Source organism: Vanellus vanellus, assembly GCF_965231255.1.
Source record: "Vanellus vanellus genome assembly, chromosome: 3".
NCBI classification, from domain to species: domain Eukaryota; kingdom Metazoa; phylum Chordata; class Aves; order Charadriiformes; family Charadriidae; genus Vanellus; species Vanellus vanellus.
Genome location: NC_138907.1, coordinates 48,026,324 through 48,037,599, shown reverse-complemented (window position 1 = coordinate 48,037,599; position 11,276 = coordinate 48,026,324). Strand labels below are relative to the sequence as shown.

At 44.5% G+C, this 11,276-nt stretch overlaps 1 protein-coding gene across 1 annotated transcript; it reads left to right on the top strand.

The window, feature by feature from the left end:
• Nucleotides 1–2,242: 2,242 nt before the first annotated feature.
• FAM89A (family with sequence similarity 89 member A) lies at nucleotides 2,243–7,181 on the top strand (the record flags this gene model as incomplete). The annotated part of the gene is made up of 2 exons (XM_082480670.1): nucleotides 2,243–2,494; nucleotides 6,443–7,181. The coding sequence occupies 2 exons, from the start codon at nucleotides 2,243–2,245 to the stop codon at nucleotides 6,599–6,601; spliced, it is 411 nt and encodes a 136-aa protein (XP_082336796.1). The 3' UTR covers nucleotides 6,602–7,181.
• Between the last annotated feature and the right edge of the window lie 4,095 nt (nucleotides 7,182–11,276).

Sequence of the window (11,276 nt, the reverse complement as noted above, 5' to 3'; positions counted from 1 at the left end):
TAGATAACATAAGAATATTCACAAGCATTTCCAAATAGCTGTCTTCTGGGGGAAAAAAGGGAGTGTGTGCACATTGGAAGGAGAACAAATAAATGTATTCACTAATAAGCAGGAAGATAATACAGTGCCTCCCTCCTTAGCAAACAAAATCAATATTTTTACTGTCAGGCACCCTTGGCCTGGAAGGATAAGGGGTTTGTTGACGCTTTCAATCTACAATAGGGATGGTTTTAAATGCCTTCAGTTTCATAAAAGCTATCAGCACTTTTTTATTTTTCACAATCGACCAGAGCAGAAGTGGCATCATTACAGACAAGGGGAAAAAAAAATCTTCTTGATTCCAATGTACAAAACATTAAAAAGCACATCAGGTCATCTGAAAAATCAATCCCTAAAGTAGCGTGTAAACACGAATAAAGATTGGCAAAAGCTTCCTCCACTGTAAGCAGTTTTAAAACAATTGTCACAGAGTCTGATGACATTTAAGCCATGAAAAAGGCATGCGAGTCTGGGAACAAAACTGAACATAATGTAGAGGCTTAACTCAAAATCACTGTATCTGGCTATTTCTTGATAAGAAAACCCCACAAGCGAAGCAGGATTGTGGCAATAGGACAGCACCATTAAACAGCTGACTTTGGAATGGCAGCGCATTCGCAGAACTTCAATTTTATACCCTGCTTCGGTTTGGATTTTGAATGATCCAAAATTGCTGTAATTTATTCAAGAGACTCCAGAGATAGAAACACGTCAAGGAAAAAAGGGGGGAAAATAAAAGGCGCAGAAATGCACTGAGAGCGGGCACACTGAGGTTGTATCCCCATGATACCAGAACTGTGGCTGCACTGGCAGGGTCAGGGAGTCCCGCGCCGCATCCCCCCCGGGTCCTGCAGCATGGCACCCTTGCCATCAACCACCCTCTCACCAAAGCTTGTGGGTGTTTCTGATCACCAGAGCAAGAAACCGCCCTATGAATAAAGCTGGAATAGCACCAGAGCTGTCTCTCAGATTGAGGGAGTTTGCTCTGGTGAGACCCCACCTGAAGTACTGCATCCAGCTCTGGAGCCCTCAACATAAGAAGGACGTGGACCTGTTGGACCGAGTCCAGAGGAGGGCCACGAAGATGATCAGAGGGTTGGAGCATCTTTCCTATGAAGACAAGCTGAGAGAGTTGGGGTTGTTCAGCCTGGAGAAGGCTCTGGGGACACCTTATAGCAGCCTTCCAGTACCTAAAGGGGGCCTGGAGGAGAGTGGGGAGGGACTTTTTACAAGGGCATGTAGTGATAGGATGAGGGGGAATGGCTTCAAACAGGAAGAAGGTAGATTTAGATTAGATATTAGGAAGAAATTTTTCACTCTGAGGCACTGGAACAGGTTGCCCAGAGAAGCTGTGGATGCCCCGTCCCTGCAGGTGTTCAAGGCCAGGCTGGATGGGGCTTTGAGCAACCTGGTCCAGTGGGAGGTGTCCCTGCCCATGGCAGGGGGGTTGGAACTCGATGATCTTCAAGTTCCCTTCCAACCTAAACCATACTGTGATTCTGTGATTCACAGAGCAGATACACCAAAGTTTGTTCGGCTGCAACGCTTGGAGATAAAGGCTTTTGATCCAAAGCTTGGCTGGGAGGACGTGAAGGGAAACACCTTGTTGGGAAGGGAGAGCACTTTCGTGTTATCCGGTTACTGGGATAACACCAACACCGCCACCCTCCACACGCAGCATTTAATCAGCTTTCACTCTTGGTTTCACCGCATTTCATCCCGCCCCCATCCCGGCACCCCTGGACCGAGCCCGGAGGCTCAGCCCCGTTCCCGCAGCGGCCTGCCGCCTCTCTCCCCCCCGGGGCTGCTTCAGCAGCGGACGGGCCCGCCAGGCCCCCGGCCCGAGCCCCGGGGCTGAGGCGGGAGGCAGGCCAGCAGGCAGCCGGGCCTTGCCCGAGGAGAGGCGGGCCACGGCGCCGCGCCGCGCCGCACCTCGCCTCGCCTCGCCTCGCCTCAGACAAAGCCGCGGCGGCCGGGCCCGCCCCCGGCCGCATCCCGCAACCCCGGGCACCTGTGGCCCGGCCTCCCCGCTGCCGAGGCTCCCCCCTCCCGCTTCCCTGCCTCCCTCCGCCAGCCCCCGCCCCTCCCTCCGGGCCTTCCCCCCCCGGCCCGGCCCGGCCCGTAGGCGGGGCGGGCTCCGGGCGGTACCTCCCGCAGCGGGGCAGAGGCGGCTCTTTCCGTCGGTCGCCGCCGCCGCCGCAGCATGAGCGGGCCGGGGCTTCTGGGGCCCGGTGGCGGCGCGGGGTTGCCGCCGCTGCCCAAGAGCCTGAGCGGGCTACTGAACTCCTCCTCCTCCGGCGGCGGCGGGCCGGGCGGGCGCTGGCGGGATCTGGAGCGGCTCTACGCGCAGAAGTCCCGCATCCAGGACGAGCTGAGCGGCGGCGGCCGGGGCTCGCCGCGGCCGCCCAAGCCTCCCAACCTGGACGCGGCGCTGGCTCTGCTCCGCAAGGAGATGGTGAGCGGGGCGGGGAAGGGAGGGCCGGGCCGGGCCTCCGCGGGGGTGGCGGACGTGGCGAGCGGCTGCGGGGGGCGCTGCCGCCGCCCGACGGCCTCCCCCGGGGCGGGCGGGCCCGGGCCCGGGCCCGGGCCGGTGCGGCCCCGCGTAACCCGGCCTGGCTGCTGCGAGGGCGCAGGTACCGTGAAAGGCACCGGTAAGGGCGTCGGGGGGAGAGTCGGGACCCCCGGCTCCACCGGCCTGCCTCGGTGGGGGGCGGCTCCTCCGCCGGCGGGTTGAGAGCCGTTGGGCCAGCGCCTCGCTCAGTGGCATCCGTCTGAACCCGACACCCGTTTTAAAAGGCTGTGGGGTTAAACAAAACAACAACAACAAAAAAAGGTATCGGTACTGATTCATTCAGTTCAGGCGAGGTGGGATTGCACATCGTTTTCTTCAGGACTTTGTTTTGGTTCTACAGCGCGGCGTTATGAGCGGCATTCCTCCCGGCGACCTGGCACACCTTTGGATTAAACACTAATTTGGGTGTTGGTGCTTTGCTGGTGCCAGCTGCGGTTGTAATGATTAATAATAACCTAAGCGTTGGGCACTTGGTGTTCTGAAACGTATAAAATATGATATTGCTGAAAACCTGCCCGTTTTAAGGCCTTTTTTTCATGGTAACAAAGGTTTTTGAGCACAAGACACTCTGTTGAAAGACCTTTCTGTGGATTTAGGAGGACAGTGTTGTGTGCTGAAATCTTAGTCTGCCACCAGTGTTTCAACAAGTAGTGCAAACACAGCTTGAGACGTTATTAAAACTGGGTATTAGAGTTGACGGTTTGCATTGAAGCACAAGTGGCTGTCCACCGCTGGGGCTTTTTCTACAGTGCTCTAAGAGGAAACTAGGATATGATCTCAGTCATCTTAATCCTTTCCAAAAAAGCAAAGATAACTCATTCTACAAGTCTAATCTGTTTTTCCTAATGGAAAATCAAATGAGATGCTTGTTAAAGTCATTTGACAACTAGACTTCCCTTGATACTCTGTTAGCCTTGATGATAACTTGATAAAACACTTATGAAGAAAAAAAATACTTTACCTCTGAACGCATCAAAGACTTTAAAGCAACAGCCTCCTCAGTTCCAGGTGTACTTTTTTGTGGCCGGTACAAATTAGAGAGACTCTTGTGTACTTCCATTAAGTAGATAATAGCACTTCATTATTTATGTTGAACACTCTTTATTGCAGCAGTCAAAGATAGCATTTCTGTTGAGTAATGAGCTTGCTTTAAATTTTCAATAATGAATGAGGAAGAAATGCATAGCAGCATCTTTCCCTGCATGATCAATCAAGGTACTATGTATATAAGTATTTAAAGATGAGAAAGTGATGGATTTAGATGCTTTGTAGGGGAGGGAGGAAAGAAGAGGTCAGTTCAGAACTGTGATCCTGAAGAACAAAGTTGATTGCATGGGACTGTGCATTATAGGTTGTCTTGTACGTGCTATGATGAAAACTCTAGAGTCAAATGCAGATTGGCTGGGATTAAAGACTTTATGCTTGTGCTAGTGGGCTTGGACATTTCTTCAGGCTTTTGCTACCTCGGGGATCATTCTTGAAAGCTGTGAAGAGCTAGAGGCTGCATTTTTCTCAATAGACTTATTGTTCTTGTTTGATTGTTTGGCACCAGTGGCAGCTACAGAAAAATAAGATACTAAACGTAACTATTTGGTGTTAAGGCCTGCTAAGTTAATTCTGCTGAGCAGTTTCTGTCTTGGAGATTGCGTTTGGTGTAGAACTGATCTTCACATAAAGCGCTGAAGTGCTTTACGGAGCTGAAACAGGAGAGCTGCTGGTGAAAATGCTCCTGCTTTCCTCAGGAGATGAAGAACCCGTTGTCTGTCTCCAGGTTGAGTTTTCTGGCTCAACTGACTCCTAATCACTCTTTGAGTAGTTCTTCACCACGGTCTTGTCCTTCAAACATTTAGCACTGATACAAGTCTGCCTGGTGGGTCTCATGTTCACACGTCATAGCGTGAAGTAGCGCTTCGCCGCATCCTTTCTTACCTGAGGCAAGCAGTTTATTTAGGTGGGGAAAGCCAAACTTCACCAACTGCCACCTCCAAACGTTGATGTTCAGACTTTGTTCTTGGGTAGGTAAACAGTCATTAGCTTAACAAGTCTGAAGAAATTACTTCAGCAGGGCTAGATGGAGGGCTCAGGATATGGTACAAATACCTCCCTTTTCTTTTCTCTCCTCCAGTCTTGTTTGTTGGGTTGTTTTTTGTTTTACAAATTTTTACAGAAGGAGATTTGCACAAGTGCTGGTTTCCTCTTACAGAATAGAGAGCAAGGAAGAGTAGCATATGCTTCCTGTGGAGTGCATGCTTAAACAACAAGGATGGAGAAAGATGTCATGCTCTTTTTAGAGGAAAATGGAGAAGGGTAAGGAAAGCAGCATAGGACTGAGGTGGTGGAAAGGCTAGTCTGTAACCTTCTGGTAGGTAGCACAGCATTCCACGTCTTGTCCTAAAGTCCTCGTGTTCAGTCTGTGCAGGACAACATGTCTCAGCTGTGAGGTCTCATGACCTCACAACATAGTATGTGTTGGTCCTGAAAGACACCGTATCCTATTTTTCTGAGTTGGGATGGCGCTGTGGTGTGTGATACTTTTTTTTTTTTTTTTTTTTTCCCCCTCCTTCTTCCTCCTTGAGTAAAAGGAGCTGTAAGATAGTTCAGCAGTGCCAAAAGAATATCTTCATGCTACCTTCGTATGGTTTTTAGTGTGCTGAGTGTCTCTGTCCTTAGAATTTAGACACGTAAGGAGAGATTTCTTGATCTAAGAGTTCTCTTTCTGGGTAAAATGTAGCCTGGTGTTCAGGTTGCGGTAAAGGCTGCTAACTTTTTTTTTTTTCTCTGAATATAAATTGTAGCAAAAACTTATTTGATGAAAACTGAGGCTCACTAGGAACAGCCGGTCAGCTTAACACATATTTGAAAATTTAGGCAGAAATGGCTGCTTCTTGAAAGTTTTAAATTGGGTAGTGTTTGTCATTTACTGCAAGACAAAACCTAGATTTAATTTCATCTGACTTGGATAGGTGACAATATCAAATGAACTCTCCATTTTGTTGCCAGAGAGGGAAACTGCTAGCTTTATTTTGCTTTGCAGTGCAATGTACTGGTTTTGTAGGTGACATAAAGATGCAGGCTACAAAGTAACCTTTTTTAAATGTTGCTCCAAATACTAAATTAGCTCTGGAACTAATATGTTTAGAAGTTTGGGGACCAAAATATCTGGTGCTTGATTCTAAATCAAGCCTATGCTCGAGTAGCACATGAAAACATTTCAGAAGACTTGCGGGCTACAATGTTTTGCTGCCTTCAAGTAGCATGCTGTATTGTGCTAGACATAGCTAGCCTTGTCAGATGCCCGTGTATATTGATACAGAAAAGAAAATTATAGTAGAAGATACTTAGCTGGGAAGTGGGAAACCAGCTACAGCTCCGTGTGCAACTTTTAATCCAGGCCTTTTTAAACAAAACCAGAAAGCCTACAAAACTGTGTGAGAAAGATGCGTGAAAGACACAAAGTGTTACTGGAAAAGTATGTCTCTTGCATAATGAGGAATACAGAGTTTATGAATTTATCTGTAATGCTTCGGATAGGAGTAAATTACTTATTGGAAGTTATGCAGGGCCTTGTAATATGACAAAGTCTTGAAGAACACCGTGCTTGTGTTCTGCTGTATCACATCATGTTGTTCCTTGTTCTTTTGTCCAGTTTATCCCATGGGGAGCCTGTCATCTTAGAAAATGAATTGTACTTCCATATTTCATAACTGTTCGAGGCAGAAAGAAGCTTGATCCTCTTGTTTAGCAATGAAAGATATATAGCATTATACTGCTAGTAAAATCACAATTGTAATATTGTTTGTTTGTTTGTTTTTTGAATTCTTCCCTTCTCAGGTTGGCCTTCGGCAGCTAGATATGTCATTACTGTGTCAGCTGTACTCCCTGTATGAGTCGATTCAAGAATATAAAGGTGCCTGCCAAGCTGACTCTAACGCAGACTGCACATATGCTCTGGAAAATGGTTTTTTTGATGAAGAGGAGGAATACTTCTAAAAGCAGGAAGATTCACCTCCAGGTGGACCGAGGTTCTTTTATCCTCCTCTCCCTGTAACACGCCTCGGCAAGAACGACTGGAATCTGTATGGATCCCTCTTCCTGAGAAGGAACACCCAGCTACCCCGAGTTGTGTTAAATTCACTTATTTTAACAGGCTGTCAGTACAAGTTACTCATGCAAATACCACTTGAGGAAAGTGCTGTACTCTAACTTTTGAAGAGTCCTCAGACATGCTTGACAAGAGTTTTCAGTTTAATTTGCAAGGTGGGTGTTTTCAACTTATAAATGTTGGTAGCTAATAACTGGAATTTTCATTGTAGAAGACAGCAGCGACTTCCTGAGTTGTAATAACTACTTAAGGGGGGAGGGAAGCCTCCACTGTGGTGTAAATAGCTATCAGTGATATATTTTTTTTTGGTCAACGGTATTAATAAATGCATTTTGAACAGGCATCTGGATGCACGCACATCCTCAGCTCTACTAAGCTAGTTCTGCTCTTATCAGCTGCATCCAGTTTTGTACTGGGTGGATTGTTTACACAGGTTAATTTTTTTTTTTTTTTTCTCCTTAAGCTAATTTTGACTCTTCCTTATTCCTAGCTTACAAGCTGTACATGTGATAGTGAATGTTATCAGCAGGATTTTTTCTGTTGGTCTAATTCACTTTCTTGGTACTGTCACTTGGCATTAACTTTTATACTGTTGTCTGGATTTCTCGCATCAACATAGCTCTTTGACCTGCTAAACTCTGTTCTGAAATGGTTTGCTTAGCTTTTACTGCACTGCATAGTAAAAGCACAGATTCAAACATAGTCTGTCTGCCACTGTGTGGCTTGGAATAACATGAACTCTTGTGCAAGTGTTCTTGATCATATGAAGAATAAAGAAACCTCTCATATGACAAAATGGGACAAATTGCAATATTTTATACTGGGTGAACTTTGTTTCTTTAAGGTAGACTACAGCTCTTTTTAAAAAAGCAAAATAAGTATTTTGAGTACATACTTTGCATATGTTAAAACTTTTTATACTAACTTGTTCTTTGAAGTATAACTTATTTTTGTTTTCGGAACTTACTAAAGCACTTGGTTAAGTTTTTGTTATTTCATAGTGTGTACATGTAATGCTTAATCAGCTTGGAAAATGAGAGTTGCCAACTATCTGAGTCTTCACCCTTCTCTATTTTAAGTAAAAACAGCTCCCAACGCAATTTCCATTTCTTAACTTTAATTCTAAAGATTGCTGTAAAGCACAGTGCCTGAATCTTGACAGAAGCTAATAATTAAGGGCTTAAATCTCAAAGGGTTTTTGCATGGATCATGTCTGGCATGCATATGGTTTACAGAAAGAATTGGAGATCACATTCTGGGGTAGCTCCTCTCTTAGTTTTTAGCAAAGGCTAGGATGTTGCAGTGATAAAAGCCAAGAGACTCCCAGGGTGGAGGTTTTGTGTGTTTCCTCTAAAACTGGCTTATTTTAGTGGAATTTAAAGGCCACAAGAGTAAAGACTGTGCTGTAATTGTGTGTGTGTGCATATAATGGTTGCATTTTTTTTTTTTTTAATGTTGTCTGGTCTAATTACTTCACTCACCCAAAACTAAAATGAATGATAAGGCAAACACAGATAATCCAAATGGCTACATTTGTATTTAAAAAGTTCTGTGCGTATGTGTGTATATATGTATGAGTATATATACACACATACGTACATACAACTTTATGCTTTGACTTAAGAATGTATCCGCTTTGAATATAATTTGCTGTGCTGTTGGTATTTAGATGAGGCTTTTTCTAGTCTGTTGAATTACTGCTATTTTCTTGCTCTTGCCCAAAAAATAAAAAGCATGATGTTTAGCATAACGTTTTCATGTTGTGTGTATTTTAATTTACCATTTCAGTGAATCCAAACCCTCCCCCTTTACCAACCTCCTCCTAAAAAACCTAAGACTAGTTAATCACCACTGGATTGAAGCAAGCAGTTTTTAAACTATGGTGGAAAAGGTTCTACCTGCCTGTACTTGGAATTTCCTACTTCAATAGGGAAAATTGTCTCTATGACAATTAAAGATTCTGTTTTACAAATCCTTGCACGGTGCCATTCATTAATAGTCCCCCTGGTAAGAATGGACTTGAGCAAAATTCACAGTACTTTCTCTTATATAAATGAAACTTAAAAAGCAAAATTATTTCTGTTTCTAATTTTGATGCAGCATGCTTGTGAGTTGGGGAATGTGGAATGCTTGGCTGGTATTCACTGTACCAGGAGAAGCATAAAAGTCTCAAGGCATCACTCCACAACATCATCTGCACTGGAAAAAGGACAGGTTATTTGGATTTGCAAAGTTTTCAGCACCTTTCCCTTTTAATAGCACCTTCTTGCATGGGAGAGAAGTTATAGTCTATATTCCTAAGGCAAATTCAAACACTGTGAAGGCTGGCTGGCTAGCTAGACAAAGGTTTAAAGACAGTACATTTGTTACTAGGTCAATAAGCAGTTGTTCCCGAGGCAGATTTCTGTGCCTGGTGTTTCAGTTGTGAGCTCTATCTCCTCACCACATTATAACAGCATGAAGTAGGGAAATTGCTTTGAAAGAGAGGTGCTTGCTGGGGAAGTATAGCTTAAATACTGAGTAATTGTTACATGCAGCTTCAAGTCACAGTTTGGTTGTAAGCGTGACAGAACAAGCTGTGTTCCTACAGAAGCTTGCTACCCTTGGTCCAAACCACATACCAACAACAATCCCTTCCCCCTTTTTACTCCGTAATCCCAATTTGAATTGCAGATAACCTTTTAAAGATACCTTTTCAGAGTATAACTAAAGAAACTCTCGAAAACTTCCCTACCCAGTAATACCACACAACTCTGAGTCCCACACAGCACAGCCAGCTTAGCCAGTACTTAACTGGTGCAGGAAAAGGCAGGTTTTCAAGGAAACGAGGACAGTTAGGCTCCTGCTGCTCAGACATGGAAAACTGGGAGTACGGCGGTTCAGAAGGCAATCTACCATGGGTAAATCTTTCTCCAAAGGGCACACAAATGTGGTAGACTGGTTAGAAATAAGGAATTATTGGGACTGTGCTAGCTATATTTGAAGGTGGTTTTTTTTAACAACATGCCATCCTCATTTTATTGCTATGACAACTGCAGAGTCATACAGTCATACTTACATCACGTCTAGTCCCTTTGAAATGTTCCTAGTCTACAAAAAGAGAAGAATCTGGAAGAAGTGCCCCACTCTTGAGAAAGTGGGTGTCATAAAAAAATAGGCGGCTGATGCCCTGGCAGCGATAATAGAGGGGCATTTAGGCTGAATTTACTATCAGCCCTATTGATTTTAGCGGGGATGGACTTCCAAGCAGGGATCTTGTCCTGAAGTCAGAACTGCTGCTCCATCTCATTTATTTCCAATGTTAAGAGCTGCACGTATCTCCAACAACCTATGCTAACACACACGAGGTATTCAAATAGACACTGGAAATGTTTTCGAAGGTACTACTTTTTAATGCAGTCAAACTTGCAGTAGACAATCATTTTGATAACTTGTAAAAAAGATCAGTGTCGCTTCACAGAAAGAGTTTTCCAATAAAGGGGGGGGGGGGGCAAAATTGCATGGGTAGCTTGGACTTACCTTTCAGATGCTTGATAAAGTTGAGTTTTTAACACAAAATTTAGTGTAGTCATGAAAATTAAAGACTGGGAAAAGGATTGTGAAAAAAATATTGTATTTGTAAATAATAATTCAGTTCCTAATCATAGGTAACCAAATAATTTTACATGAATTTCTGAAATAAGTTTTTTTTTTTAAAAAAAATTATTTTCTTGTAAATAATTTGGTTTGCAAAATCTTAAATGCAACAAAGAGAATAGCAAACCCACCAGCATCTTTATAAAAAAAGTTGATCAACTTAGTATCTATTTACTAGCCTAAGGTTTTGCCTCATACTTAGTCTAGTTGCTAAGGAACCAAAGTTTATACATTGATTGTCCTTGCATTTTCTGTCAGTCTGTTTGCTATAAACAACACCTGATAGGATAGAAGTTGGAAAGTTGCTCTGTTTTCATAAACCTTGTACAAATTAGCAGCTGGAGGAGGAAAGAGACTTAGTGCTGCCTCCACGGACAGAATGCCAGGTAAAACTCACCTTTTCAGTTCTGTTTGGCAGCCCGACAGCAGAAGCTGGGTGCTCACCTGGCTGCCAGCAGCTCTGCGGCAGCCGGGCCACGCGCTGTAGCTTCCCCTGTGCCGGGTGCTGATGGGTGGTGTGGGAAGGAGGTGAGAGTCTTCGATCGCATCTTTCAGCGAGTGAGGATGAAAACGGGATGCAGGAAAAGGGGGAAGGGGCTCAGGGAAGTCCCCAGGTGTTGCCTTCGGGACCGAGCGGGATGTGTTGTGGTGGGGGATGTCACACAGCTTTTGGAGGATGGAGGCTCGTGCAGTTCAGGAGATGCTGAGGTCCTGGGACACAAGTTGTTTAAGGTCCCGTGTTTCATTAGGTTTTTTGCTCACACCTTAGGAGATTTTTCACGTCGTTTTTCAACCTGTTTTAAAGTCTGGGTATATTCTATTTGTCATGTATTTTTTAATGTTGCAGGTACACAGTTTTACTTAACTGGAAAGAATGTGTTTGCCTTGCTGCCTTGCTAAAGCCATTAATTTTGTTTGAGGAATTAG